The 27,327-nt window shown below is 43.5% G+C and overlaps 1 protein-coding gene across 2 annotated transcripts in view; it reads left to right on the top strand.

Moving 5' to 3' along the window:
• Positions 1 to 27,327, top strand: part of TIAM1 (TIAM Rac1 associated GEF 1) — a 275,808-nt gene that overhangs the window by 146,106 nt on the left and 102,375 nt on the right. For both annotated transcript variants that reach the window (XM_045540534.1, XM_045540532.1), the window contains exons 4-6: positions 6,432 to 7,405; positions 19,335 to 19,779; positions 24,659 to 24,831. In XM_045540534.1, coding sequence (XP_045396490.1) covers positions 6,443 to 7,405; positions 19,335 to 19,779; positions 24,659 to 24,831 — 1,581 coding nt within the window. In that variant the 5' untranslated portion in view covers positions 6,432 to 6,442. The remainder of the gene's footprint in view (positions 1 to 6,431; positions 7,406 to 19,334; positions 19,780 to 24,658; positions 24,832 to 27,327) is intronic.

Here is a 27,327-nt window from a genome sequence, read left to right as displayed (position 1 = left end):
ATGTTTTCTTATATAGTACCGTGAAAAGATAACATCAGGGTGATTAAAAAAATGCAGCATACATGTTAAATCTTGGGTCATACAGGGTTTGTCTTTCTTTTTTCTATGTATTCTGTTTCTTTACTCATGTATCATCATTGATGTTCATACTGATCTTGCATAGATGTTGCAAGCAGTTAAGTTTCTCATTTATTTCAAGAGTGTTTACCTTTACTCAGGGAACACAGTTATAATAGCTGCTTTAAAAATCTTTGTGTGATAATTCAAACATCTGGGGGTCACCTTGGGGTTGGCATTTACTGATTGTCTTTACCCTTGAGAAGTGATTAAATTTTCCTGATTCTTTGGAATGCATCATGGACATTTTAACTATAATGTTGTGATACCTCAGGTCCTGTTACAACAATCAGGAAAATATTGATTTTTCTTTGTTGTTATTTTTGTCTGAGTTCAGATTGTAAGTTCTGTCTCACCTTTGGTGGGTGGAGGCTCTACTGTCAGTTCAGTTTTCAAAGCCTTTGAGATGGTGCTTTGGGTTTGTCTCATTCATGCGTCACTCTGGTTAGTCTGAGGTTGGGCTGTGGTGTATATCATGATTCAGTTCTCAAAGCCTTTTCTGTCTTGCTTTGGGTCAGTCCCAGGCGTGTGTGCAGCTGAGGAGTGAGCCTGGGACTTGGGTGGATTTATACATACCATTAGGGGATTTTCTCTTCCACTTCTTTTTTCTCTGAGATCCCCACTCAGTCTCTGGCTTGCAGGGATCAATCTTGATTCCTCTGGGCAGAACAACAGGGTCTGTCCCAGGGATTTTTGTTGCCTGTGCTACAGGTTCACTGGAGCTGTCCTTGCCCTTGGTTCAGGGCTGGGAGAGAAATCAGAATAATAAAAACAAAACAGGAAACTCACCCTTATATGAGTGGCTTCCTCAGGTTTTGACTTTTCCTTGATCTGTCTGCTTTTGTTTACTTTTTGGTCCAGAGGTTTTAGTTGTAATTAGTAGGGGTGAGTTAGGCCATAGTGACTTACTCCATCTTTCTGGCACCAGATATTAGCAATTTATGTTTGTTCACTACTTTATTAAGACCGAAGCTCTATCCTCAGATAACCAATTCTACTTCTGTATTTAAGCTCACTTTAGACCATTTCTATGTTTGCTTTGTATTTCCTGATGACATTTTACTAGATGATGCCCAATTCATGCTTATGTCTTTATTCCCTAATGCACTGAAAGTATATTAGAATGTTCTGGATACTTCTCAGCTGAAAAAAGGAAAGGATTCAAATATAATTCTTTTGAAAGAATCCTCACTTTTAAACTAAAATTTTATTTAACCAGAATATTCCAGTTAGTTCGTTAAGGCTTGGTTGGTTTGTTTAACTTTTTATTTAGGAATAATTATAGGTTCACAGGAAATTGTACACTGAAGTATAACCATTACCCAGTTTTCTCTAATGGTTGCATCTTACATAATTATAAATTCCAAAGCTAGAAATTGACATTGTTTCAATGTATGTATATAGTTCTATATCGTTTTATCATGTAAAGCTTAGAAGCCTTATAAATCTATAAAAGCAGTCCCCGAGAGATAACCTGATGTTAGTATGAGCCACGCTAACTAATAAATATTTCTGCATATTGATGCAGTTCCATGTGATACCTTTTATTTCTTTGACAATGTACAGACGGTCCCTGACTTACGATGGTTTGACCTAATGGTTTTTTGACTTTATGATGGTGTGCATGTACTCATTCTGTTTTTCACTTTCAGTACGGTATTCAATAAATTACATGAGATTTTCAACACTTTATTATAAAATAGGCTGTGCATTAGATGATTTTGCCAAACTGCAGGCTAATGTAAGTGTTCTGAGCACATTTAAGGTAGACTGGGCTAAGCAATGATGTTTGGTAGGTTAGGTGTATTCAATGCATTTTCAACTTAGGATATTTCCAACTAATAATGGGTTTATCAGGATGTTACTCCTTCATAAGTTGAGAAGCATCTGTTTTTAATTTGATGAGATTTAAAGGCATTTAGTGTGATTATTCATTGAAAAGTTTAACTCATCACTTTAAGAGAGAGATCATGGTATTGGCAAGAATGGAAAGTCACGCTCATCTGTCGTCTTTAATCCCTGGCCCTGAGTGCTGATCTGGGATCTCCTGATCTTCTGACCCCATAGCACTCGGAAATGACATCCTTGCCCATCATGCCACGATGTCTCCTTTGCCCCCACCTTCTCTGGATCATCTTAGGCCTGAGCAGTTCTGCACTTATGGGGAAAGGTGCCCTCTCAACTCTTAACCTCACTCCTAAGCCTCTGCACTGCAGCTCCAGAGGAGGAGGAAGATGGGAACTGAAGGCAAGAATTAAGTGGAATGAGATGGGAGCAGCCCTTAGTTCTTTCCCCAAGTAATCAGGTCGGGTGGGGAACACACTGAAGCTCAAGCTGAGCACTTCAGCTCAGTTCATGGGTCGGGGCAACCTTAAGCCCAGTGGTCCAGAATGAGGGAGCTGCACAGGTCTGCAGGTGGAAGGGACCCAGACAGCAGTGAGCTTATTGGAAACCAGTGTTTCCTCCAGGTACCCCGAGAGAAGAGACCAGTGCATTTAAGACCGATGTGTATTATGTCTAGTTCGCATAGTGGTATGTTCTCATCTATATTTGATTGTAGTTGTATGGGTTTTCACATTCTAGATTAAAGTATCTTTTGTTGTTCATTCATTCAGTTTTTTTTAGTGGATACCGTCCACCTTTCAGGCCGTGCTCTAGGCACTGAGGGAGGATACAGCAGGAAACGAGATAAGTAAAACTCTCAGCCTTCTTGGAGCTTAGGTCCCAGTGGGGAAGGATAGAGGATAAAAGAGATAAGTAAGTGAAACATACCGTTGGTTACAATTATGATAAATGCTAAGGAGAAAAAACAGAAGAAGGATAAGAAGTGTTGAGTTCTGCAGGAGGGGTTGTCCCTTTAGATAGAGAAGGCAGGAAAGGCCTCCCTGATAAGGCGACATTTGATTTAAGATCTGAACGGACTTGGTAGAATGAAACAGGCAGATACCAGGAAGGAGGAGAATCCAGGCAGAGGGACGAGTGTCTGTCGCAAAGGCCTTGAGGCAGACCAGGGAAGCCAGAGCTTAGAATGTTGAAAAGAGAAAAGTGTCAGAAGCTGGACTTGAGGTTTAAATACTGAGAATTGTTCTTATGCTGAAATCTTACTTACTACCTCCTATTTAGCCCTTGCATGTGAGAGATTTCTGAGACCACTAACATTCTATATAATTAGGTCATACTCTGGAATTGAGAGTTTAATGAATTTAAAACTGGTAATGTTTCTCAGCTTGGGATCTAGCACTATTTTTCTGACATTCTGCTTTTCAATTTCTATCTCAATTTCTGCATTTCAGCCTGTTCTTGCCCTGAGTGTTTTCTCTCTTACCTGGTGACTGTGTGGTGATTTTGGTGGTGAGGGACTGGTCTTGTACCTTTTGCTTTTGTTACTAAAATGCACCAATATTTACTGACTCCTTACCATGAGTAGATTTCTAGTCTTTGTAGAGGCTACAGAAAAAGTGAAAGTCACTTTCTGCCCTGAAGTTGCAGCCAGGCTGTAGGAACACGGCCTGTGCAAATGTGAAATGCAAACCAGGTTTTGTTTGTTTGAAATAAAAATAAATGATTTGGGTTAAGTAGGATAGAATAGGAAGAAAAGAAGATGGTGGGAGTAGATAGCGTTTTACATTTGGGCATGGAAAGGATTAGAACTTGCAGTTCACCAACTTTCTGGGGGTTGCCTGCAGGGCAGGGGTTGTCCCTGAAACAGGAGATTGTATCTCTTGTATGTAGTGAACACTTTTAACTTTTCATGCTGAGGTTATTTCAGAGTTCCCCACTGATTCCGCATGGGCCTTCATGCTTCTCATTAAGCTTTCGGGAAGAGCTTTCAAATTAAGGGGTGTTTCAGTAGTCCCTAGAAACTTATTTTTCTTAACTTTAGTTGCTTCAAACTTCCTGCTGACTCTGCTTAGGTCATCTCCTGAGAGTTTCTCTTGGTAGGATTTAGGAGATTTGGCAATCATCTCTAAATTCTGGTTCTGAAGATAAAAGTGGCTTCTTTCCTACCTTGGCTGGCTGCAAAGAATCTTGCTACTAAAAATGCTATTAATATAACAGTCCCGTCAGTGTGAGACGGAGTACTGTAATTCTTGAAGGTTGGGGCCATTTCCTTGAGGAAACCTCTCCTGAGACTTTTAACTTGATTAGTTTTCTGTTCGCAGAAAAAAGCCTAACCAGAAAGTTGTTGTTGAAAATAGGTCTGTCAATTTACATTTGCAAACTTCTGCTGTTATAGATAGAGGAGGATAAATCCTAGCATATTCGAAGTGACAGTTTTGCCTTTTCTTCCACTCAGTTTATTTCACCATAATTCTTTCTTACTTAAATTTAAACTTATGTGATTCCTAAAGTGGACTAATGTTTATTCTAAGTCTTTATTTATTGGCAAAACATATAGTTAGATAGACACATCCAGGTATCTTGATTTATACTTAAAAAAAATCAAGAACTCTAAGAAATTGGTCATGGCCTTTAGTGATACTGTAATGCCTATTTATTTATTTTACTTGAAAGACTGTAGCATGTACTATTCATAGGAATTTAAGTAACAAATGGTTATGTATGGACAACTGACCTTTTCATTTTTACCTTTTTTCTTGTGTCTTAAAGACACCATCCAGAGAAGCGTGAACATATTGCTATGAAATCTACTTGCTGCTAGTAAAAAGGAGATTGTCTTTCTTGGAAAATCCTATGATGTGTGACCTGGTAGGGAATATTCCAGTTTGGGAACAGCATAACATCTGGTGTCTGTATGAGATACCACTGAACTCACTGGAACATTAAATGAGGGTTTTCCCTTCCTGTTGCCACAAATTTTATTTTCAGTAAAGATGTGCTGGTGAGAGTTTAAGCAACATTTTTGACTGAACAGTGAGACTGTAGAGTGATTCCCGGATCAATGTGAAGGTATATTATATTCTGGGATGTTCCCATCTCTTTGCAGTGGTCACAGTAATATCATTTCCTGCTTCCCCATGCCACCTTTTACTTTTGTGTCTGTTGCATGCCTTCCCTGGCTAGAATATCAGTTTAATGAGAGTAGGGAATGTGTCTTTTTTTCTTCACTCTGTGTCTCTGGCTTCTAGAACATGGTAGGTGCTTGGCATATATTTTCTGAATGAATGGCTCTGTAGGTGGTTAAAAGAACCATCTCAGGGATATGCCCAGCTACTCTCCTTTTCTTCTTTCCTTTTGAGCTATCTTCATGTGTGTTCTTTTTAAGTGCATACAATTTGGAGTGCTGTAGAGAGAGCTGATGGAGCAAGGAGATAGGCTAAGTAGAGTCATAGTTGTTGAACTTTGAAGACTTCTCTCTTGCCCACTGTGAGTAACAGAACTGTGTCATTGGGTCAGTGAGAGAGGCTGGAAAAATGTTAAGGACAGACTTGAATTAACCTGGGGAGTCCCAGAAGGCTGAATCACTTTCAGTGGTTTCATAACGTGAATTTCTGTTTGCAGGGCACTCTGTACCAGATTAATGTTCGCAGGTTGGATTTGCTCCCAGAAATAAACCCATTAATCTGCTGCTAAGCAGAGAGCAGTGTTTCTGTTTGTTTTACCCATCGCCACCACCACTCCATACCCCCTCCAAAAAAAACCCCAAATCAAGGTTCTCAGAATGCTTTGAAATGAAAAGTAAATGCTTTTTTTTTTGTCTTTGACTTTGATTTATTGGGAAGAGTTGATCAGACTTACATCTTGAGGTTTTCCATTTTTGCTTGATTTTGAAGTATGATTAGAGTTCCACTACAGCAACAAAAAACAAACAAAAAAAAACCCAAACCTCCAACTCATTGGCAGTTGGAAGGGAGATTACCAAATGCACCTCTGAGTTTTGTTTTGTGTTTTGAAATATATATATATATATGATTTCAAACAGAAAATTACTTCTTTGGTTTGTACCTTACAAGTTTTCACTTTATGGATAGGAGTAGAACTTTAAATATATGATTGTAGCATTTAGGAAGGAAGACAAGGTTAGCAGAGTTGCTGGCTGTACAAAAGCAACACTCTCTGGCGTGCCCTGTGGGCGTCCACCCTCTGGGCAAAGATGAGTCTAATTCTCTAAAGATCGTATTTATGTGCTTATTTCACACATGGGGGCAGTCTGATCAGATGATGTTAGTGCTCACCTGCTCCCAGGTAAGTCTCAGTCCCTGCCAGGGGCATATAGGAGGTTGTGCTGTTGCTTACCCAACCGCCATGAGCCAAAGTGTTCTGCCCTCCTTGCAGGCTGAGCGCTTTCTCCAAGATGCCTGTACCTATACTAATAGTGACTCCCTTGTCCCCCCTTTCCCTCTTTGCTACAGACCATAAAACCATGGGAAACGCAGAAAGTCAAAATGTAGAGCATGAGTTTTATGGAGAAAAACATGCCAGCCTGGGGCGCAAGCACACATCCCGCTCGCTGCGCCTCTCGCACAAGGCGCGGCGGACCCGGCACGCCTCCTCGGGGAAGGTGATCCACAGGAACTCCGAAGTGAGCACCCGGTCCAGCAGCACCCCCAGCATCCCCCAGTCCCTGGCCGAAAATGGCCTGGAGCCCTTCTCCCAGGAGGGCACGCTGGAGGACTTTGGCGGCCCCATTTGGGTGGACCGAGTGGACATGGGCTTGAGACCCGTGTCTTACACCGATTCCTCTGTCACTCCCAGCGTAGACAGCAGCATCGTCCTCACAGCAGCCTCTGTGCAGAGCATGCCAGACTCTGAGGAGAGCAGGCTTTACGGGGATGACGCTACATATTTGGCTGAGGGAGGCAGGAGGCAGCATCTCTATACATCCAACGGGCCCACTTTCATGGAGACGGCGAGCTTTAAGAAGAAACGCTCCAAATCTGCAGACATCTGGCGGGAGGACAGCCTGGAATTCTCACTCTCTGATCTGAGCCAAGAACATTTAACAAGCAACGAAGAGATCTTGGGTTCTGCCGAAGAGAAGGACTGCGAGGCGGCTCGGGGGATGGAGACGCAGGCGAGTCCACGGCAGCTCAGTACCTGTCAGCGGGCCAATTCCCTGGGTGACTTGTACGCTCAGAAGAACTCTGGGGTGACAGCAAACGGGGGGCCGAGGAGCAAATTTGCAGGCTACTGTCGGAATTTGGTGTCTGATATTCCCGATCTTGCAAACCATAAGATGCCACCAGCAGCTGCTGAGGAGACTCCTCCGTACAGTAATTATAACACACTTCCCTGTAGGAAATCTCACTGTCTTTCGGAAGGTGCCACCAACCCACAAATTAGCCATAGCAACAGCATGCAAGGCAGAAGAGCAAAAACAACTCAGGTAAAGTGATTGAAATGTGTTTCAATATTTTGGAAGTGGTGCATGACTCTAAGTGCATGATTTTGCTCTTGTAAGATTCCCATCTTTTAACCAGGTTCTGCCCTGCTTTCCCCGTGGCTGCTGCAGCTAATGCTGCTTCTCTAAGGATTCCTCTCTCTTCTGCTTCACCCCTCTTATAGCTCTGTGGTTAAGGGGTGGGGATTGAGGGAAGTGTGTTTGTGCAGGGGGATGATGAGATAGGAGTGGGAATAAAGCTGGTAAGTTCATACTGGGAAGCTGCCTTCAACAACTCACTTCTTCAACAGCTTCCCACTTATTCATGCTGCTTTACAACTTGGTCCTTTCCGTGCACAGACAGGCATGGTGGGTTGTGGAGTCTTGGAACTTATTTCTTCACTGCAGCAGGTGGGAGGAGGTTGGTCGGCGGCTCCTTTGAGGAGGCACTTTTAATTCAGGGCGGGCTCGGGTCACTTGTCAGCTTCTCCCCGTGGCTGGCAGGCTTGCTGCCTTACCAGGAGCCATTTCAATTTCCTGTTCCTCGCGATGCCGGCCAGCCCTGTCTCTGGAGGGAGGTGTAGCGGAAGGAATTAAATGGGTGGGTTCCAGTTCCTACTTTGCAGCCAACTAGTCGTCTGACCTTGGGCAAACCCTGACGTCTAGCTGTTCCTCTGAAGGACGGGGATAAGGATGCTCAACTTGCCAGCCCCGGGGTCCAGTGCATGAGAGAGTGGGTGTGAAAACATTTTCAAAAGACTTAAAAGATGTCTTGCTAATTAAAGGAGGATCCGTTACCTTAGCTGGCAATGATAATTAGGATTGGGATAATAAAATGTCGAGCAATAGAGCTGGGTGTGGTGGCTGAAGGCAGGAGGATCTCTGGAGTCTAGGAGTTCAAGTCCAACCTGGGCAATGTAGCAAGACCCCGTCTCTTAAAAAAAAAAAAAAAGTCAAGCAATCCTGCATGCCTTGGTCGTTTTCTGGCAGAATTCAGGGAGTCTTGGCTTATGCTGAGGATGGAGAGGAGGTGGTTTGTAGATGGTGCTTCAGGTTAAAAATCCAGATTGGGCCCACTTGCCTTGAAAGGGGTATCGGCCACGAGGGTGACCAGCAAATGCCACTGCAGTCAGCACTCTGATCTGCCTAGTATGAGATGGTGCTGCACCTTCTGATATTGCTCCAGTGCAAGTCAAATGGGCCTTTGAAGGTTAAGTTCTGTCGTAAAGGGGGTCTAAATATAGTGGGCACATGGCGGAGGACCTAGGAGGGGCAGGGAAAAGAAAATTGGCATTCGACTGTGTTCTTGCCCGAGGATGGGTTTTGATGATGGTGTCCAAGCCAGGCATCCTGGCTCTCCCTCTTCTTACCTGGGGGACTTTGGCAAGTTATTAATTCTCTGGTAGCCTTAATTTGTTCATCTGTCAAGTGGGGATAGTAAGACTTTTTGAGGAAGTGGAATGAAATAACACGTGAAACATGGTGCCTGGTTCTTAGGAAGCAGCCAGTGAGAGAGAATTTGTCAGCTGTTGTAATTTTCATCATTGTTAATGGTGTTCTATGGGTTGAAGACCCAGGGTAGTTTGGTGTTTGTATCAAAATCTTGTGTCCTAGAAAGGAAGTTGTTAAAAAGGCTGAATCTGTGATCTGAGAAGGTGAGCACAAAGCTTGCATCTAGATGCACTACCTAAATTTTAACCCATCTCTTCTGAATTGAGACGGTAATGACAGAAGTGACCGCATGACCTCCCTATGGTCCCTCTGCCTACCTTGTGAGGGCTGCTTCTGCACTGTCCCTTTGACAGGTTGTGGAAACAGGCGACCTATCAAAGGGTCACCTGAAAAAGACTGAAGGGCTGTCTTGAAGGCATCCTCAGATTGGCACTGCAGGACCAATTCAAAGAGATGGTCCACTCCTTCGGAGTCTGCAGAGGGTGCATTGACATAGACTGTTAACAATGGAACATCACCTTTGACTTTCACTTTTACGTGGAACGGTGCTAAGTTAGTACATATTCTACATAAGATTTGAGAGGGGTGCCTGGCTGTATTCTGGCTCTCTGTGTCCGTGGTTCTAACACTGGGGACATCTAGACCTCTGTCTTCCCCCCACAAACACCTGGCGGGCTAATGGGCATGTGAGCCTTTGAGTCGTGGCTACCCCCAGAACAGGGGCAAAGCGAAGCGGTTCCCCCCTCCAGATCTGGTACCACCGAAGGTGTCATGTGTAATTGTTATATGAAATTTCCATTCTTTGGCTTGTCACCTTCCAAAATGGTTAATATATGGAAGTGAGATCATCTAAATGTGGTGTCTCATAAAGTCACTGCTTAGGCAGCTTAATGTAATGCAAAGTGCTATGGACTAGGAATCCTAAGAGGTGCATTTGCATTCTGGCTTGTCTGCCTGCCCACCGGGTGACCTTGGGCCGGTCCCTCCATCTTACGTGCCACAGGATCCTTCACTGTCCCGTCTGAGTGACACCAGCCTCCAACAGGGCTGTCAGGAGAACCAAACGGGATACCACGCATGGAAGCCTTTTGCGGAGCCTCTGAAATGAACGGAAGTATTATTTTTGTATTGACTTTATATGTTGAGTGAGGATCTTTAATGACTTGAAACAAACCCCAGAATTATGCACAACACAATCCACCCGCCCACATTTCCTAGTCTAAGCATGGCATGTTCATCCAACGCAATTTCTTGAGAGCCCACTATGTTCCAAACAGTGTATTTTAAGAGGCAGTGGGTGTGGAAGCTTCCTTGAAAAGAATGCTTTTTTTTTTTTTTTAAGTAAAGGTTTTTTGACCCAAGGGACCTTTCCAGCAAGCTGGAATCATAGATTTTAAAGTCTCCTCGGCTGCCCTGGTGATGTAGTTGAATCTGTGATGGTCCTGTCAGCAGTTTACTCCCCAGAAAAGAGTTTTTGGCAGACATTTGACCCAAAAGCACGGCCTCTAAGCCTGGAAGAAAATACGTGTTATTGGAAATAATGTGAACAACTTCATTTGATCTGAAAATCATCACAAAAGGGCTTTTGGCCATTCTTCCTGTTTTTGTATTTGTTTAGTAGTTGGATGTCTTACTGAAACATGAAGTCACTGGAGTGCACGTTTAGGTTTCGTAAAGTGACACATACTATGTGCTACAGTGTCTGGCTCACAATTTTTGGTTTCATTCATATATTTGAACACGTGTGTTGTGCCTGTGTGTGTGTTTGCGCGTGAATGCACAGGCGTGCCATGCATAAAAGTTTGTATCGCGAGTCAGTATGAGTAGAGCCTCACACTACTTCTAGCAGAATTTACTTCTGTTGATTTCTGTAAGAGCACATTGACAGGTCGCCCCGTGGATTTCACTGATGGCTAGTTGGTCTTTTGGCCTGAACTTTACTCTTTCTGTATTTCTTTGGTTACAGACAGAGCAGAGGGGGCAGCTCATGTCATGCAAAGAGGTTATTAGCATATCTGAGCTTTCAAGTTTGAGCCTCTTACCTCTTCTTTATTTAACTTCCAGGGATCTCAGTGCCCCTTAAATGAGGTGGATGGGAGGATTCTGCTAGGGCACGAATGGGAAACTCGTGGTGCGGTGTCTTGCACGTAACAGGTGCTCAGAGACGAATGGTTGTTAGTTGTGACGGTGAAGTTTGCCTTGTTCCAGGGTTCAGTTCTGCGTCTCTGAGACTTTCAGTGGGTGAGTTGGAGAGAATGCTGCCATTTGACGGAGACTTGTAGCCAGGTTCTGTGTTTCTAAGGGAAGCTTTGGCTTGGAGCCACTGTGCATGCTTGCGAGGAGAGCTTCATTCATCCACTCGGGAGATGAAAGACTGTGGCACACGGTAGTGAGCATGTCTCGAGGCACCGCAGCCTCGGGAGAGCAGCAAGGAGTCCCACGGTGAGAGTCCCTAGCCCAGTTGTGGCACCTGCGGCTAGGTGTGTGGGTTTCAGTGACCAGTTTCAGACACCTCAGCAATCACAGATATTAAAGAGATTGGGTGATAAGCCTCACAACTGGGTTAAAATCCAGATCCTCTGACTCACTGATCGGGGGTCCTTTCTTCACAAGCACTACCTACCAGCTTGAGCAGGTTTCAGCTCAAGTGTCTGCAGATTTTAAGATCAAACCTTTCAATTCTGGTACAAAAGCAAAAAAGGACTTGCCTGAAAAGAAAATTGTTACTGCCCACTCCTGTCGCCTAAAACAGGGGTTACGGAGATAGACGGCCAGGGTGCCCTAGCACAGCTGTGCCTGGTGCTTGCTTGCTTTCATAAGCAAGTAATCGAGTTGATGATTTTAACAAGATGAACAGTGCTGCTTTATCAGAGCGGGGAGCATCTTGAGTTCCTAGAAAAAAATGTGTTGATGTTTAATATTTTGTTTTGTTTTGCAGCTTAGCTTAAGTGGCTCAGAAATAAGTTTGTTTCCTGAGCTGAAAACTGACATCAACCGCCAAGTGATTCTTGACCTTTGGTCTCAGGCTCCGTTGAGAATGGGATACAATCGGATGCAAAATCTGGCCCTTTTTTTAGATAAACACATGGACCACCCTTCTGCATATCATTTCAGGGGACCATAGGTCCCCTAAAGTCTACCTAGAGGCTTCTGGTTAAGAACCTCAGGTTAATTCTTTATGAAACAAAAAAAATTCACATGTAAAATCTATTTTTAAAAGAACCCCTCTCTTCCCTTCTCCTCTGTCTTCTGTCTGATACTTTTCTTTATCTTTCTTTTTCTGGCATGTAACTTAAGCAGTGAGATATTTATTTTGAAAACAAACCCATCCATTTTCAACAAGAATGTATATCTCCTTTGCCAAGATCTCTTTTTGGGGAGTAGGAAGGTGGGTAGGTAGTTGAGAGCTGGCTTATGTCAGCAGTTCTCAGACCCCTTTATACTCATAAAAAGTATTTCAGACTCTGAGGGGCTTCTGTTTATGTGGGTGATATCTGTAAATATTTATAACATTAGAAATTGAAACAGAAATGCAAAAAAATACTTACTAAGTCATTTTAAAAGAGTGATATGCCCATTACATGTTAAAGTTATGTAAATAACTTTATTTAAAATTTTGTATTCTCTAACATAAAAAAAGTGAGGTGAGAGGGATTGTGTTGTATTTGTGCAACTCTCTTTCAATTCTGGCTTAATGGAGACACTGAAGTCTCATAGCTACTTTTGCATCCACTGTCTTGCGAAATGCTGTTTGGACTGTATGAGCAAAATCCACGCTTGTACAGGCAATTTGAAAAAAAAGAGCCTCAGGGACTCAGTAAAAGTATCTTAGGGACCCCTGGCATACTCTTCAAGAGCTGTTCATTCATACTAATATACACTGGGAATGCTCAGGCTCCCCACCTCTTTTTTTTTTTTTTTTTTTTTTAGAGATGGGATCTTGCTATGTTGCCCAGGCTGCTAGAGTGCAATGGCTACTCACAGGTGCAATCATAGCTCACTGCAGCCTCAAACTCCTAGGCTCAAGCACTCCTCTTGTCTCAGTCTCCTGAGGAGCTGGGACTACAGATGCCTGCCACTGTGCCCGCTGTGCCCGGCAGTTCAGGCTTTTGAAAAATCATGTTCTTAGTCTAGTATAGAAGTAGAGGAAAGTCAATGCCCTTTGACTCAAATTGTGTCACAATATCGTGTAATCATTGGTTTTATAGCATAAGAGAGGAGGGAGAAGTGGCTTTGGGACTTGAGGGCCCTCTGAGCAGCCAGCCTGCTATGAGGGTCCAACAGGGTCTCCACGGGGCCCAGTGGAGAACTTAAGAATCATCTGACAGGCCTTTCCCTTTGTCATTTGGGCGTAGTTGGTGTTGGATTACCTGTTGACAGAGTAACTAGCTTGGGCTGTAAAATAGCCCAATATGTCTCTCTTACTTTCTCTACTTTTAAAAAAAGTTAAAGGAAAAAAAAAATGAACCCTGGTTGCATCCGTACAAGACATAATACAACTGGACTGCTTGAAGCTTGCAAATTTAACCTTTACAGCTTGGACTAATTTGTCACCTCGACTTTTGTTGAGTGTGAGCTGAGCTTAGAAATGACTAAACCTTTAAACCCAACTGAAATGTGTTCCACGAGAAGCCGTTCTCCTCGTTTTGAGATTGTGGAAAATCAACAGCAGTTTGTTCATTCAACAATTATTTTTGAACTGCTTACCCCAACCCAGGTGCTATTACTGGCACTTGGGATGCGTCAGCAGGAGAGATCCCTGAGCTCGTGGAGCTTGTTGGAGTGAGGTGGGTGTGTGGCAGAAAACAGCGTGAGAAGTAAGGGATGCTCCCTGGAGGAGAGACGGAGCAGCATGAGGAGGGTAGGTGGGGGTGGTGCGGAGCGATTTCAGACAGGGTTGCCAGGGTGCCCTCTTGAGAGGACAGACTTGGGTAGGGACTTGAAGGAGAGGAGGAGTTGGCTATTGAGTCGTGAGGTGTGTCTGTGGGGTGCCCAGCACATTCAAAGAATGGCAAGGAGCCCAATGTGACAAGAGTGGAGTTGGGGCAGGGGAGGGGGGACATGCTGTGGAGAAGTTGGCACTGCGATTGGGGGAGGGAAAGAGAAGGCTTTTGGCTGTAGAAAAGGAAATATTAAACACTTGCGTGCTCCTGGAAGCAGGAGAGGCTGGGAGTATGCCCTGGGATGAGCACTCCAATTGCACTGCTGGGTGGGTGCGTCCAGAACTCACGTGCGATGCTGGACATTTGTGGAGGGTCCTGAACGACCGTCTGGGGAGTCTTCATTGCTCCTGGAAGATTTACCTGGCAATGGTGTGTGCAGTGGAAAGAAGACGGAAGAGAGAGCTTATAGCTGAGCCAGGGATGTAGCACTAGGAAGGGAAGAAAAGGGACTGGCCATGTGACATATTATGGGATGGTGAGGGGGGGGAAGACTACAAGGTGGAAGCACATACGTAGAAAACCAGGTGAAAGGAGAGAAGGTGATTCATTTAACACAGACACGAAGCACCTCCAGTCAGGAGTTACCTGAAGCAACATTTCAGGCATTTGCCAACTTACTTTGGAGTCCCTTTTTAGTGACAGTAATGTAATGATTTTGGTCCCAGTGGTTATAATTGAGAGAAATCGAGAGTCACTTTCATTGGGAATCATTAGAGGAGAAGGAATGGGTGTTGGGAACATAAGAAGGGATGGAGAGTTTGCCTTGGGAAAGGAAGGAGAGGGAAAATAGGGCTGGTTTCCTATTTCTAGTAATTTAGGAATGGTAATTATTGCAATAGTGTCCAGGAGTTACTAATTTACAGTGTGGCTAATGTCACAATTTTCTTAGTTTATTGTGCTGTTTTGTGAATGTGAAAACGATTAACAAGCCTAATTAGTATTAGGCTCACACCAGCCTTGGTCTGCCTCTCTGTTTTTCCCATGAGACCTAGTTTTCCCCAAGTTTTTCAGAGGCAGCGTTTCTTCCCGGTTGGTGCAGGAAGCACCTGAGTTCAGGCTGTGCTAAGATGGGAGCAAGGCTGAAGATGGAAATGATGGGAATTATAGTTAGCATTTTTGAGCAGGTACTATGTGCTGGGCACAGTGCGAGACACTTTTCCTGGGTTAACTCAATCTCACTTCTTATGAAGTGTCTTACAAAGTAGGCACCATTACTGTGCCCATTATACAGATGAGGAAACTGAGGCACGGATGGGTTCAGAGTAATTTATGTAGAATTGATATTTGCTGTACTGAGATTACCAAAGAAGAGTATACTGAGTGTACCAAGGAAAGAATACTGAGAGGCAAATGTGGTATTCATACTTGTGTGTTGGGGGGGATAATATTTGGGGGATAAGAAGAAGATGATAAAACAGAGAAGGAACATTTTAGAATTTAACAAGGCAGAAATAGTTCTGATTTAAGGTTTTTACAAATCAGAATTTCTTTACCCCACTGGAATTTAGTGAATCTTCCTGCATTATTTTTAGCTTCTCTGCACAGGTATGGTAAAGCTGAGCTGGATCTATCAGGGAAATTAAAGTGATCGAGAAAAGTTTCTAATTGCATTCACCTTATACCTTTATTACAAATTCCACTGGTTCCCAAATTGTCCCAGGGCCTTTGCACTTTCTGGCTAGTTACTTTTTCAAAATTATGTTCGCACATCATTAACACAGAAAACCTCTCCCTGTGGCAGTATTTGAAGTCTCTTGTGAAAACAACTTGAGCCTTACCACAATGTGTCGTTAGTCCACATTCATGCTGGGTGACCCTCTAGTTTTCAAAGCAGTGAAAACAGGCTTTGGATTTGCCTCTTGCCTTCCCCGTTTTAGTATGGGAGCTCATCTAAGCATTTGTTGCCCAGCTAGAATGGCTAAGAAAACTCTTGCTCAGCAGCTGTCGCATGTTTTGGGCTACAGCTGGCCACTTGTGCATACATTCATTTTGGGAAACTGCCAGTGGAATGGAAACTGGTAAGTTCCCTGAAAATCTGGCTTGGGAGGATTTGTCCTGGGAGAGCAGGATTGAAGAGCCTCCCTACCCTGTGAATGTTGTTCCTCATCGGAAGTCTCTTCAGTGGAGTGTTTCTAACACGGAGAGTTTATTTTGAGCTGTTTTCTGAAACTGTCTGCTGGATCATGCACTGTGTTTAGAATTATTTTTCTGCCTAGCTAAGGTCTTAACCATTTCCCTTGATTTCCTCTGACTTTTTTGATTACGATTTAGCATTTGGCTATAAAAAGGAACATACCTTGCAATTGCTACAAAGACTGCTGAGGCTCCATTAGACTATTCCCGGGTGTCAACCTTCTGTATTCCTTGCTGCTGGGAAGAGTGGGGAGGTTTACCGGGGCTTTCTGGGTATGGAGAGAAGCAGGTTTCTCAGGTGTGAAGTGTACTTGACACTGATGTAGGTAGGGGCCCTTCTGAAAGATGACCAATGAATAAGTTTGCAAAACTATGAGAAAAAGAAAGAACAGTGTGAAGTCGTGCCTCTGCCTGGGTCATCACCATGTCTGATGATGCTAGCGAATGGGCTTCTGGGTATTTAGGACATCCCAAGCTCCGTGACCACACAGAGGCTGGGGCTGCGCAACTTGCCTCTGTCTCCCAGTGGGTTGGGTCATGTATCCGTGGGGGCACGTGTACCACTGAGCCTGAATAACCACTTGAGCCAAGGTGGAGTCGTCTGGGCTCACTGGGATCACAGATGCAAGAGCATTCCCCAGGGATGACACCGAGTTTGTGCTCCCAAAGTATGCAAGCTCAGCTGGGGCCAGCAGGTCTCTTACTTGGAGGAATCAGTTCTTTGCTCAGTTTAGTGGCTGTTCCAGAGTTGAACACACACAGTCTGGGCTGCTGCGAGGTTGCAGTGTCAGCTGGCATGAGCAGATGTTCAGGTATTACAGAGAGGTGAGTGTCTGTAGAGGCCTTAAGTTTAAATAGGGGCAGACCTAGAGGCATCCTGTCAAGGGATGGATGGTTTGTGGGAATGCAGGAAACCTTAAGAGACGTGCTTTTTGAGAATTGGTTGTCGGGTCTCTGTTCTCTTTTCTTCATACTTTTTTCATCTCTTTTTTCCCCTTTCTTCCATTTTCAGGTTTTAGCTCTGTGCCAGGCAAATCACGGCAAATGGATTAACAACCACTCAGCTTTTGCTGGGAAAAACTAGAAGGGCCATTGCTGGTAAACAAAGGAGGAAGGCATGGAGTTGAATATTTAGACAGAATCTGGTCATGTGCTATCTGCCATGAGGCTGCCATATAATCGTGGAAAAAGTCCTGGGAAGCATGTGCCCATCTGCCACCTGCCAGGCTTGTGACTTTCTGAGCCCCAACATCCTCGTCTGTCTGTTCATCGAGGAGAGGGATTTGCAAGGTTCCTTCTCGTTCTGGAGCTCTGGGAATCACAAGATGCCTGGGGTTGATTCCTCCTCCTTTGTACAGAAGTCTCTCTTATGGACTAGGGGTGCTACCTATGTAGCTTCTCTTTCCCTGTCTTACAGAGCATCTCACCTCTTTGCATTTTGGAGGAGAGTTATTATAGCTGACCCCTCCACGCATACCCAGCCTCCTTCAGAGAAGGACTGAGACATGTGAAAATGAATCCACAAGTTTGGGAAATTCACAGTCTCTTCATCTTCCATGACTCATGGCTATCTTGAATAATCAATGATTGTCACATTTTCTTATTGTCTTATATCAACAGGGAAGCATATGCTAAATGTCTCTGCCAGGGAGAAATGTGGGTTGATAGTAGTGTTTTCCTGTTTGTGTAGAGGACTTTTACCAACTGGATTTGAGTCTATCCGTGGCTGTTAATAGGCAGAAGAGCAGACAGCAAACCCACGGGAGCAGCAGCTACAGGGGTCTGCCTTTGAGCTGCATCCATGGTTTGTTTGTCCCCCTTTAATTCCTTCTGACTCCCAGGGATCTAAGCCCCATTTGAAATGGGGTTGATCCTTAGAAGCTCACTCAGCTACCTCCTGCTACCGTGCTACTTTCTCCATTTCTTTTTTCCATGTCTGGCTGTGCACCTCTTTTAGTTACTCATGTGCTATTTATCCATGATGAAGGTAGACTTTGAACAATTCTAACTTCGAATTGACTAAGTGGGATTTTGTGGAGACACCGGGCACAGCACCCACCTGTCTGGGCCTGTGTGGGACAATATTAGGTTATGGCATGGCTCATTCTGCCCCATTGCCTTTCGCCAAAGATACGAGCCCAAAGCATTCATTTTTATGGCAATTCTGATATCCAATTACTTTTTACATGTTTGCATCATAATGAGCTATTTGTGAGACTACAGGCTCAAAAACTGGTGAAACCACCGCACCATATATCGCTTTGCCATCTCTTCTCTGTCGGGCTCATGTTCCCATCCTCTTCCTTTGAGAACAGTCGGTCTCATTGCTCATCCATAAGACTGTTGAGCTGTGCCGTCCAATACTGCTGTCATTATCTTCCCTTGATTACTACCATTATTTAATTATTGTTTATAGAAATGCCTGTAGCACTTTAGAGCAATTAAGATTCTGATTTAAGAACAGACCTGTCTGTCCCGGAAATGTTCAACTTGAGAGCAGGGGCCGCTTTGGAAGTTCCCAATGGTTTTAAGCTGGAAATTGATACCCCAGTATCTTGGCAGTTGCCCTGAGCCGTCACTTGGCCCAGGGGCAGCGAGTAGCCTGCATCGGGCTCCTAGCATCCCGGCTTTGAAAGGGCAAGGTAATTGGAGAGCCTGCGTTGGAGCTGTGGGCCCCACAGACTTTTTTAGCACAATGCGGAGTGAGAGGCTGCTTGTTTTCAAGAACCGAAGCTGATTAGAGGATGAGGACTCTTCCCTGCTCCCGGGACGTGGGGCCTTGCTGGGTGAGTGGGGTGAGGAGGTGCGCTAGGCTATCTTTTTAGTCACCTCATTATAAAAGAGACTCCTAAGCAGGCCTTTTATTTAAAAACAAACAAAAAAAGGGTATCATCTGTAAAGACCTAGTTGTCCATTGTCAGCTCCCTACCTCCAGAACAACTAACTGATCTGCCTGCAGAATTTTCTGGACTTCAAGGCAGGCTGATGGGGGTGAGAGCTCTGTGGCTCTCAGCATGGTGGCAGTGGCATCTCAACATTAGGCAGATAAATGATATGCTCTTTGAAGTGTTCCTTGTTTCCTGTGTGATTCTTGAACATTCCAAATCCTTTGCCCTCACGCAGGGTGGCTCAGGGTTTCCTGTGCGGCTCTGCGGGCCAGCAGGGCCGGTGGCTGTGCAGGGCTTGAGAAGGACAGTGGCTGTGCAGGGCTTGAGAAGGACGGTGGCTGTCCGGGGCTTGAGAAGGACGGTGGCTGTCCGGGGGTTGAGAAGGACGTGGCCCAGGGGGGCTGGGAGCGGCCGCGGGGTCTCCTGCTGCTGCAGAGCCTCGGGCTGGACCGGCAGGAGCTCCTGGGTGCCTTCTCGGCGTGATGCATGTCTTCTTTTCTCTCCCTTTCTGCTCCCAAGGATGTTAACGCAGGCGAGGGCAGTGAGTTTGCAGACAGCGGGATCGAAGGGGCCGCCACCGACACGGACCTCCTGTCCAGGCGATCCAATGCCACCAACTCCAGCTACTCGCCCCCCACGGGCCGGGCCTTCGTGGGCAGCGACAGCGGCAGCAGCTCCACCGGGGATGCGGCTCGCCAGGGCGTGTACGAGAACTTCCGAAGGGAGCTGGAGATGAGCAACAACAGCGAGAGCCTGGAGGAGGCCGGCTCCGCGCACAGCGACGAGCAGAGCAGCGGCACCCTGAGCTCCCCGGGCCAGTCGGACATCCTGCTGACGGCCGCGCAGGGCACGGTGCGCAAGGCCGGCGCCCTGGCCGTCAAGAACTTCCTGGTGCACAAGAAGAACAAGAAGGTGGAGTCGGCCACCCGGAGGAAGTGGAAGCACTATTGGGTGTCCCTGAAAGGTAAATGGGGGAGCCCTGGCCCAGCGCTGGATGCACCGATGTTGGTGCAACATCGTGCACATCCTCATGGGATAGGTGGGGTGGTTTTGCTGTTATCATATAGCGTTTTAATTCATGCCGATTAAAACAATTTTATCTTATTGTGATAAGAACATTTAACATGAGATCCACCCTCTTAACACATCTTTAAATGTACAATACAGTACTGTAGACTACAGGTGCAGTGATGGCAGATCTCTAGAACTTACTCATCTGACTTAACCGAACCTTTATGTCCCTTGATTAGTAATGCCCCCATCCCTACCCCTGCAAATGACATTTTAGTTCCTTTACTTTTTTTTCACAGTTTAGCCAGAGGAGCGTCTCATGTCTAGTTTTCTCATATATACAGCTGGTTCTGATGACAGTTTCAAAGGATGAGTTCCAAAAAAATTTTTTTAGAATCATTCAAGTTTGTGCTTTTCACAGTGACTGTTTTGGAGGGAAAATCCTTAGGTTGAATCTTATGAAGTTGCCTGCTTTTTTTTTAAGTAAAAAAAAAAATTGATGGAGTATCACTGACTTCGTAGGGTTCAACCTGATATGAATGAAAGGTGTAAACTGTATATTTGTGGGAAAAGTCACAAGCTTTGTTTGAGTATGCATATATAGAGACACATACATGTCTGTATATGTTACTATATTTTCTTATCATATAATCATACTTTCATATGTTACTCTTCATTGTCATTTTGTATACATGTATATATTTTTGCACATGTCTGCATATGTCTTGGTAGTGTAGAAATTATAACACATTCATGAACTCTGTGTTTAAAAAAAAACACTGTTTTAAGCATACTTAGAGTTTATGTCACAAGCTAGATCTGAAACAGAATTAATATATGTCAGAATAGATTAAGATTGTTAACAAGATTGATGGAAGGGCATAGGAGGAAGAATCCTGGCTTATCAGTGTCAAACTAGATCATTTGATACTGGATTTCAGCAGCTGTGATTGGTTTGGGAACATCCAATCCTAGAGGTGTAGAACAGTCTAGAACCCTGCTCGGTGAGGTGGACACATGCCTGTGCGGTGATGTGCAGGTCAACCCTTGCACAAGTAGGGTTTGGGTCGGCCCTATTACTGTGGGCTGTTGCGGCTACTGCTTTGATGGCTGACAGAGCAGGAAGGGAGGGTGTTGGTTAGGATGTGAGTTTTGCTGCATGTCCCATACACCCACAATGCCAATACCATAGCAAGACAGAACTTTATTTCCCTCCCACCTATCAGAAATAGACCATTTATGGCTTGTGTAGTTTCCTATGAAGTCACGCAGAGGCCCAGACTCCTCTTTCCTGGTGCTCAGCTATTCCTAGAGCTTTATCTTTTGATGATTATTTGAGGTAGTGGTTGTGAAACACTGACGATGTACATCCTGCAGAAGCACTTTAGAGAACTGCTGCTGCTCTTTCTCATGCGGGACCTGCCTTGGCTTAATTTGGAGGCACTGCAGGGTGGCTGTATCTGAGGGATCTGGATCATGCCAGCTGCTCTGCCATGCAGGGAGGAGATGAGAGGAAAGTCTTCTTCCTCTTCCACCTCGTGTTCCTTCCCCAGATGAGCACAGCACTGGACACTGCAGCCTCTGTTCCCCTAGTATTTATTTTATTAATTAGTGCTAAGTTCTTAATAGCCTGATCAGAAGACCACCTGCATTACAGTGACCTGAGGTCTCTCTGGGTTCTACCCCATACCTGCTGAACCACAAGGTTAGGAGGCACTAGGGCTGCCGTAACGAGTACCAAAGACTGGGTGGCTTAAACGACAGAAATTTACTGTCTCACAGTCCTGGAGGCTGGAAGTTTGAGATCAAGGTGTTGACAGGGTTAGTTTCTTCTGAGACCTCCCTTCTCTCCTTGATTTGGAGAGGTCTGTCTTCCAGTATCTTCACACAGTCTTCCCTCTGCTTGTCTGTGTCCAAATTCCCTGTTTTTTAAGGACACTGGTCATCTTGGATCAGGGCCACCCTGTGACCTCATATTGCCTGAATGAGGTGTAGTGGAGGTTAAGATTTCAACACAGGAATTTTGGGGGACGCAAATTCATCCCATAACAGGCCCTGAATTTGTGGTTCCTAGGTGACTCTTACTCTACATTTGAGAGCCGCAATAAAATAAAATAAAAATATTTTTTAGAATAAAAATTATTCTAAATTATTTTTTTTGGAATAAAAAAATATTCTAAATTATTTTTTTTTTAGAATAAAAATAACTAGTTGACTTTTTTTCACTTGGACCATAGCAGAGGGGCTTGTTTTGTTTCTGCTGTTCCCTTAGAGAGTAAATGACACAGGAAGCCAAGGTGGGGGCTTTCAGGAGCACAGCAGCCCACAAGCCCACGGTGGGGGAGCCTTCACTGTTGTGGTGACCCAGATCTGAGTGACACAATCTGTCAGGATCCAGGCCCAGAATGCAGAGCCACAGAGTCCTTGGCGTGTTCATCCTGATGGGTCCCCATTATGTGTTGACATCCTTGGGGCTTTGTCCTTGCCATTCAAAAGCAAGACTTGGCTGCTGACTTTTTCTTAGCAACCCTTAGATGTTAAGAAATAAAAAGCAGAACACCTGGGAACTGTGGGATAGAGACTTTTTCCCAAAGATTCTTTCACATTTGACAAAATCACTAATTTAAAAAAAAAGGTTTCATCTGGAATTAGTGTCTGACCTGTCTCTATAGACAACTGAAGAGCATTCAGATTATGTTCAAGTGAAGACGAAGGTAAACAGATTTTATCAGGGAGTGTGTAGTTCTTGGATTTGCTGCTTCATGTGTGTCTTAAAATTGGAACAAGTTGATAATTGAGTAAAAGCTGATTTCAGTCACCTACTGTTATGGGTGATTCTAAACCAAAGTTGAAAAGTTATAAAAATAGCTATTTGAGAAGACCATACAATGTTCAGTGTGTGTTCATGTTAGGAACTGGGGTGTCCTCTAATTTATTATCCACAGACTTCTTTCTCTGTTCTCAACCTATGGTAAGGTGTGTTGTTGTTTTTTGTGTTAATAATCTATGGATCATGAGTATATTGTTAGTCATAAAGATTATTTAGGGCAGAGTTTCCCAGCAGGGGCACTGTTGACATTTTCTGGATAATTCTTTGTTGTGGGGGCTGCCCTGGGCATTGTAGGATGCTTGGTAGCTTCCCTGTCCTCTGCCCACGAGATACCAGTAGCATCTCTTCCCAAGTTGTGGCAACCAAAACTGTTGTTGCCAAATTTGCTCCACCGTGAGAACCTCTGATTTAGAAAAAAATAGTCTCCTCTCTCATTTTTGTTTTCTTCTTTATCTCTGATCTATGCTAGTTTAAGACATGGAAATAGGAGGTACAGACGAGCCCGCTATTTGATGTAAGTGATCCTGGAAAACCTTGAGATCTTCAAGTCACAGGGATTTTGGGAAAAATAGAGTTGGGGCAGACTACCCAAGAGGTGTATATTTAAATTTTATGCATGCAACTTTTAAACCCAAAACTAAACTCTGCTAAACATTTCTAGTAATAAATACCTTAAGACTTTATCTTTAAAAAAAAAAAAAAAGCATAGGACTTTACCTTTGAAAAAAGAAGCCACTATAACTTGAATGGGTAGAAGGGATCAATGATACTTCTTGACTGTGGAGACAAGGTCAAATGTGAAATCATAGAGCTCAGGAGCATCTCACAATTAGGATTTGACAGCAGAGCCCGTGGTCAAATTTTTTTGGGGAAAACTTGTGAAATGGGTGGGCAGGGCATACCAGTATGCCACCTTCAGCTGCGTATGGGGACATATCATTCAGCAGCTGTTCCATGGTGATGCGAAATATTATGGGCTAGGAAAAATCTGCATCATTCTATATTACTAGTCGCATATAAGTAAATTTGCTTTACAGACTTACATTGTAGCTAAATAGATCATACTTTCAAGGGCTTCGCCATTCACATAAAGTATGACACTTGCTTGTGATAAGGAAGATGGTGAAAATTGACTGAGCAGCTTATGCCAAAGTTGAGAGAAAGTCATAAAGTTGTACCCAGGCTTTCCCTGAGATTGGTTTCGATGAGTTGAGAGTTAAGTGTTCAGCTAGTAATTGCTGTTAAAGTGAGCTTCAAGTTTAGGTGATGGTAGAGGGAATCTCTTGAAGCCATCTTGCCACAAGCCTATGAAATATTCTGTGACTACTGTCTCATTAATTTCACAGTACTATTAAGTATGAACTGGGACTTCCCCCAGGCCCTCATATGTATGCCATGCATTTCCTCTTTTAGTAGGAACAAGGACATGGTTTATTTCTAGAAAAAAAATTTATAGATAAGATCTGCGGCCAAAAATGTGTCTTTGCTTTCCTTATCCTCAAAGTACTTCAAGCTGGTATTATATATTGTTTTCTGCAAGGACATGGTCCAGAAACCCAGTACATTGTCTAGAGTTTCCTGGTTGCATATAATGTAAGACGTATTGGAATGGGCTCCAGAGGCTTCCAGTCCTCACACAGTGCCAGGTACAGTTCTGGCCTGTAGAATGGTGTTTGCGCCCTCCACCGGGCAAAGGAGCCACAAGACCCCCGTGGCTATTAGGAGACCTATAAGCAAATGTTGCAAAACAGAAAGTGAGTGTCTGAAGGAACTCGAAGGGCATGCATGAAGGAATCCCATGCAGGTTGAGAAGCTGTGACTTAAAATCTTTGTCCTTCTCTAGGCTCATCTAAGACTGGAGTCCAAACATGGCCCCATTTTCTTTACTTCTTGGTTTCTGCACACTAATTTTCAACTTGGGGCACAAGTGTTAGGCTCCACTACAGACTTTTTGTTGCCCAAGCACCAAATACTCATGCAGACCTCTGTTCTGTTTCTTCAGGATGTACGCTGTTTTTCTATGAGAGTGATGGCAGGTCTGGCATAGACCACAACAGCATCCCCAAGCACGCCGTCTGGGTGGAGAACAGCATCGTACAGGCTGTGCCTGAGCACCCCAAGAAGGACTTTGTCTTCTGCCTCAGCAACTCCCTGGGTGATGCCTTCCTCTTTCAGGTTTGTTGGGCACTTGCTTTGCAGGGTATTTCAAACCTCTAAACTGGATATCTTCCTCTCTTGCCTAAGTTCCCCACCCTTTTTTTCGTATCAGTGGCAAAATTTATCTGTTGCTCATAAAAACAAAGAATGTGAGTGACAAAATACACATCTGTACTGAATTCCAGGAATGAGAGACGTCATCCAAAGGGTTTCAGAGTGAGGGTCGAGGAGGCTTATGAGTTGGATGTGAGAAACTTTCTCTGTTTGCTGTGGGTTGAAGGATTTCTTAGTGTAGTTTCAGTACCATTTTTGCTTTACTTTAGACAGGGATCGTGAATTCCTTATTTTAGACATGATTAGAACTGTCAAAAAAATCGATCATAATATGTTCTTTTCTAATATGAGTCATAAAATAAAATAATGACATCCCAGAAATGGCTGGCTGTGCCTAAACATTTTATATTTCTCATCTTATCAGAACTTTTCTACTCAGTATTCTTGCAGTTTGACTATTGTTTGAAAAAAGACCTCCTTGCTAATTGCTTCAGGGTTAACATTTGCTTTTATAGGGAATCCTTTGAGTTTGGATAGTTATAATACACCCTGTAAGAACTTTTTGTGTTACTATTTAAGAAGGCTTTCTCTATTTTTTCCATTAATGAGTTAATTTCTCAAATATTTATTTCATACTTTCTATGCTATGCACAGTGCTATTGGGAATACCAAGAAAATTTTGACAGTTCCTACCCTTAAAAGTGCTCACATATAATGGTGGGGACAGACATAGGAACAAATCTTTATAACATAGTAAGGCCCAACAGTGAATATTAAAGGAAATACAGGGATAAATGGGGTGAGATGGACAGTGAGAATATTCCATGCAAGGAGAGAACAAAGGTATGGAGGAGAGAGATATGTTTATTTCACTAAGTTTCTGGCTTTGGCCTCTACAGCTATTTCTGTTTGGACAATTAAAGTAAGAAATATAAAGTGATAATTTTGTTTGTATAAAGACAAAGCATCTTTTTTTTTTTTAAATCTGTGATGTAAAACACACAGAACGAAGAGTAGACAAAACATGAATATATACTGCTCAATGAACTATCTCTCAAAGTAAATATGTAATCACCACCCAGGACAAGAAATAGAAGTTTCAGTCACCCTATATGCCACCTCCCGTGTCCCCCCCCCCCCACAGCATATTAGTTGGGTATAGTGAATATGTCTTTTATCATTCAAGCCGGACACTTTTGTTTATCTGGGAATAACTTAATTTCTCCATCATTTTTGAAGAGTAGTTTGCTGATTATAGAATTCTTATTTTAGCACAGTTTTATTTCAGTGCTTTCAAAATGTCATCCCACTGCTTTCTGGCCTCTGTAGCATCTAATGAAAAATCAGCTGTTAATCCTATGAGGATCCTTTGTATGTGATGCTTCTCCCTTGCTGCTTTGAAGATTTTGTATTTGTCTTTAAGTAGATGATTAGATATGTTTAGGTGTCAGTCTATTTGAGTTTACACTATTTGGTGTTTATTGTGTTTTTAGAATGTGTAGACTTGTATGCATGTGCAAGTGTGTGTGTGTGTGCGTGTGTGTGTGTGTGTGTGTGTGTGTGTTTAAATTACATTTAGAAAGTTTTTGGCTATTATTTCTTCAAATACTCTTCTTGCTCATTTGTTTCTCCCTCTCCATTTGTGACTGCTATTATATTTGTATTAGTATGCTTGCTGCTGTCCCAAAGGCCTCTGAGACTCTCATTTTTCTTCATTCTGTTTTTATCCTATTCCTTAGAATGATAATCTCACTGAATCTACTTTAAGTTCACTGATTCATTTGTCTACCAGCTGAAATCTGCTGTTTAGCTCTTCTGGTTATTCTATATTTTAACTCTAGAATTTATATTTGGTTCTTTTTAAAAAAATATTCTATTTCTTTAATGATTTTCTATTTGATGAGATTATCATTCTCATACTTTATTTCTTTAGACATGATTTTCTTTAATTCTTTGAACATATTCAAAATAGTTGATCTAAAGTCTTTGTCTAGCACGCTCAACATTGAACTTCCTCAGAGACAGTTTGTATTGACGACTTCTTTTCCTGTGTATGGGCCATATTTTATTGTTTCTTTGCTTGTCTTATACTTTTTGGTTGAAAGTGTACATGTTAAATAATATAATGTGACACACTCTTGGAAGCAGATCCACCCTCTGTCCTCCAGGGTTTGTTGGTGGTGGTGGTGCTTTGTTTGGTGACTTTCCTGAAATCTGTAAAGTCTTTATGCTTTGTCATACATGGCCACTGAAGTCTCTGTTCAGCTAGTTTATTGGTCATTTAATGATTGGACAGGAATTTTCTTAAATGCCCAGAAGCACTAGGTCCACCAGTCTTTCCTGAGTAGAAATCTGTGTGTTGAAGCACCTCTTCAATGCTCAAGCAGCTAGTTTTCAGCTCAGCCTTCGCCTTCGTCTGTGCTTTCGCAGAGCCATATGGAGTCAGCCAGAGGGTGAGCT

The sequence above is a fragment of the Lemur catta genome, chromosome 1 (assembly GCF_020740605.2).
Source record: "Lemur catta isolate mLemCat1 chromosome 1, mLemCat1.pri, whole genome shotgun sequence".
NCBI lineage: Eukaryota > Metazoa > Chordata > Mammalia > Primates > Lemuridae > Lemur > Lemur catta.
The sequence above is the reverse complement of the archived record's forward strand: the minus strand, read 5'-3'. Positions and strand labels throughout refer to the sequence as shown.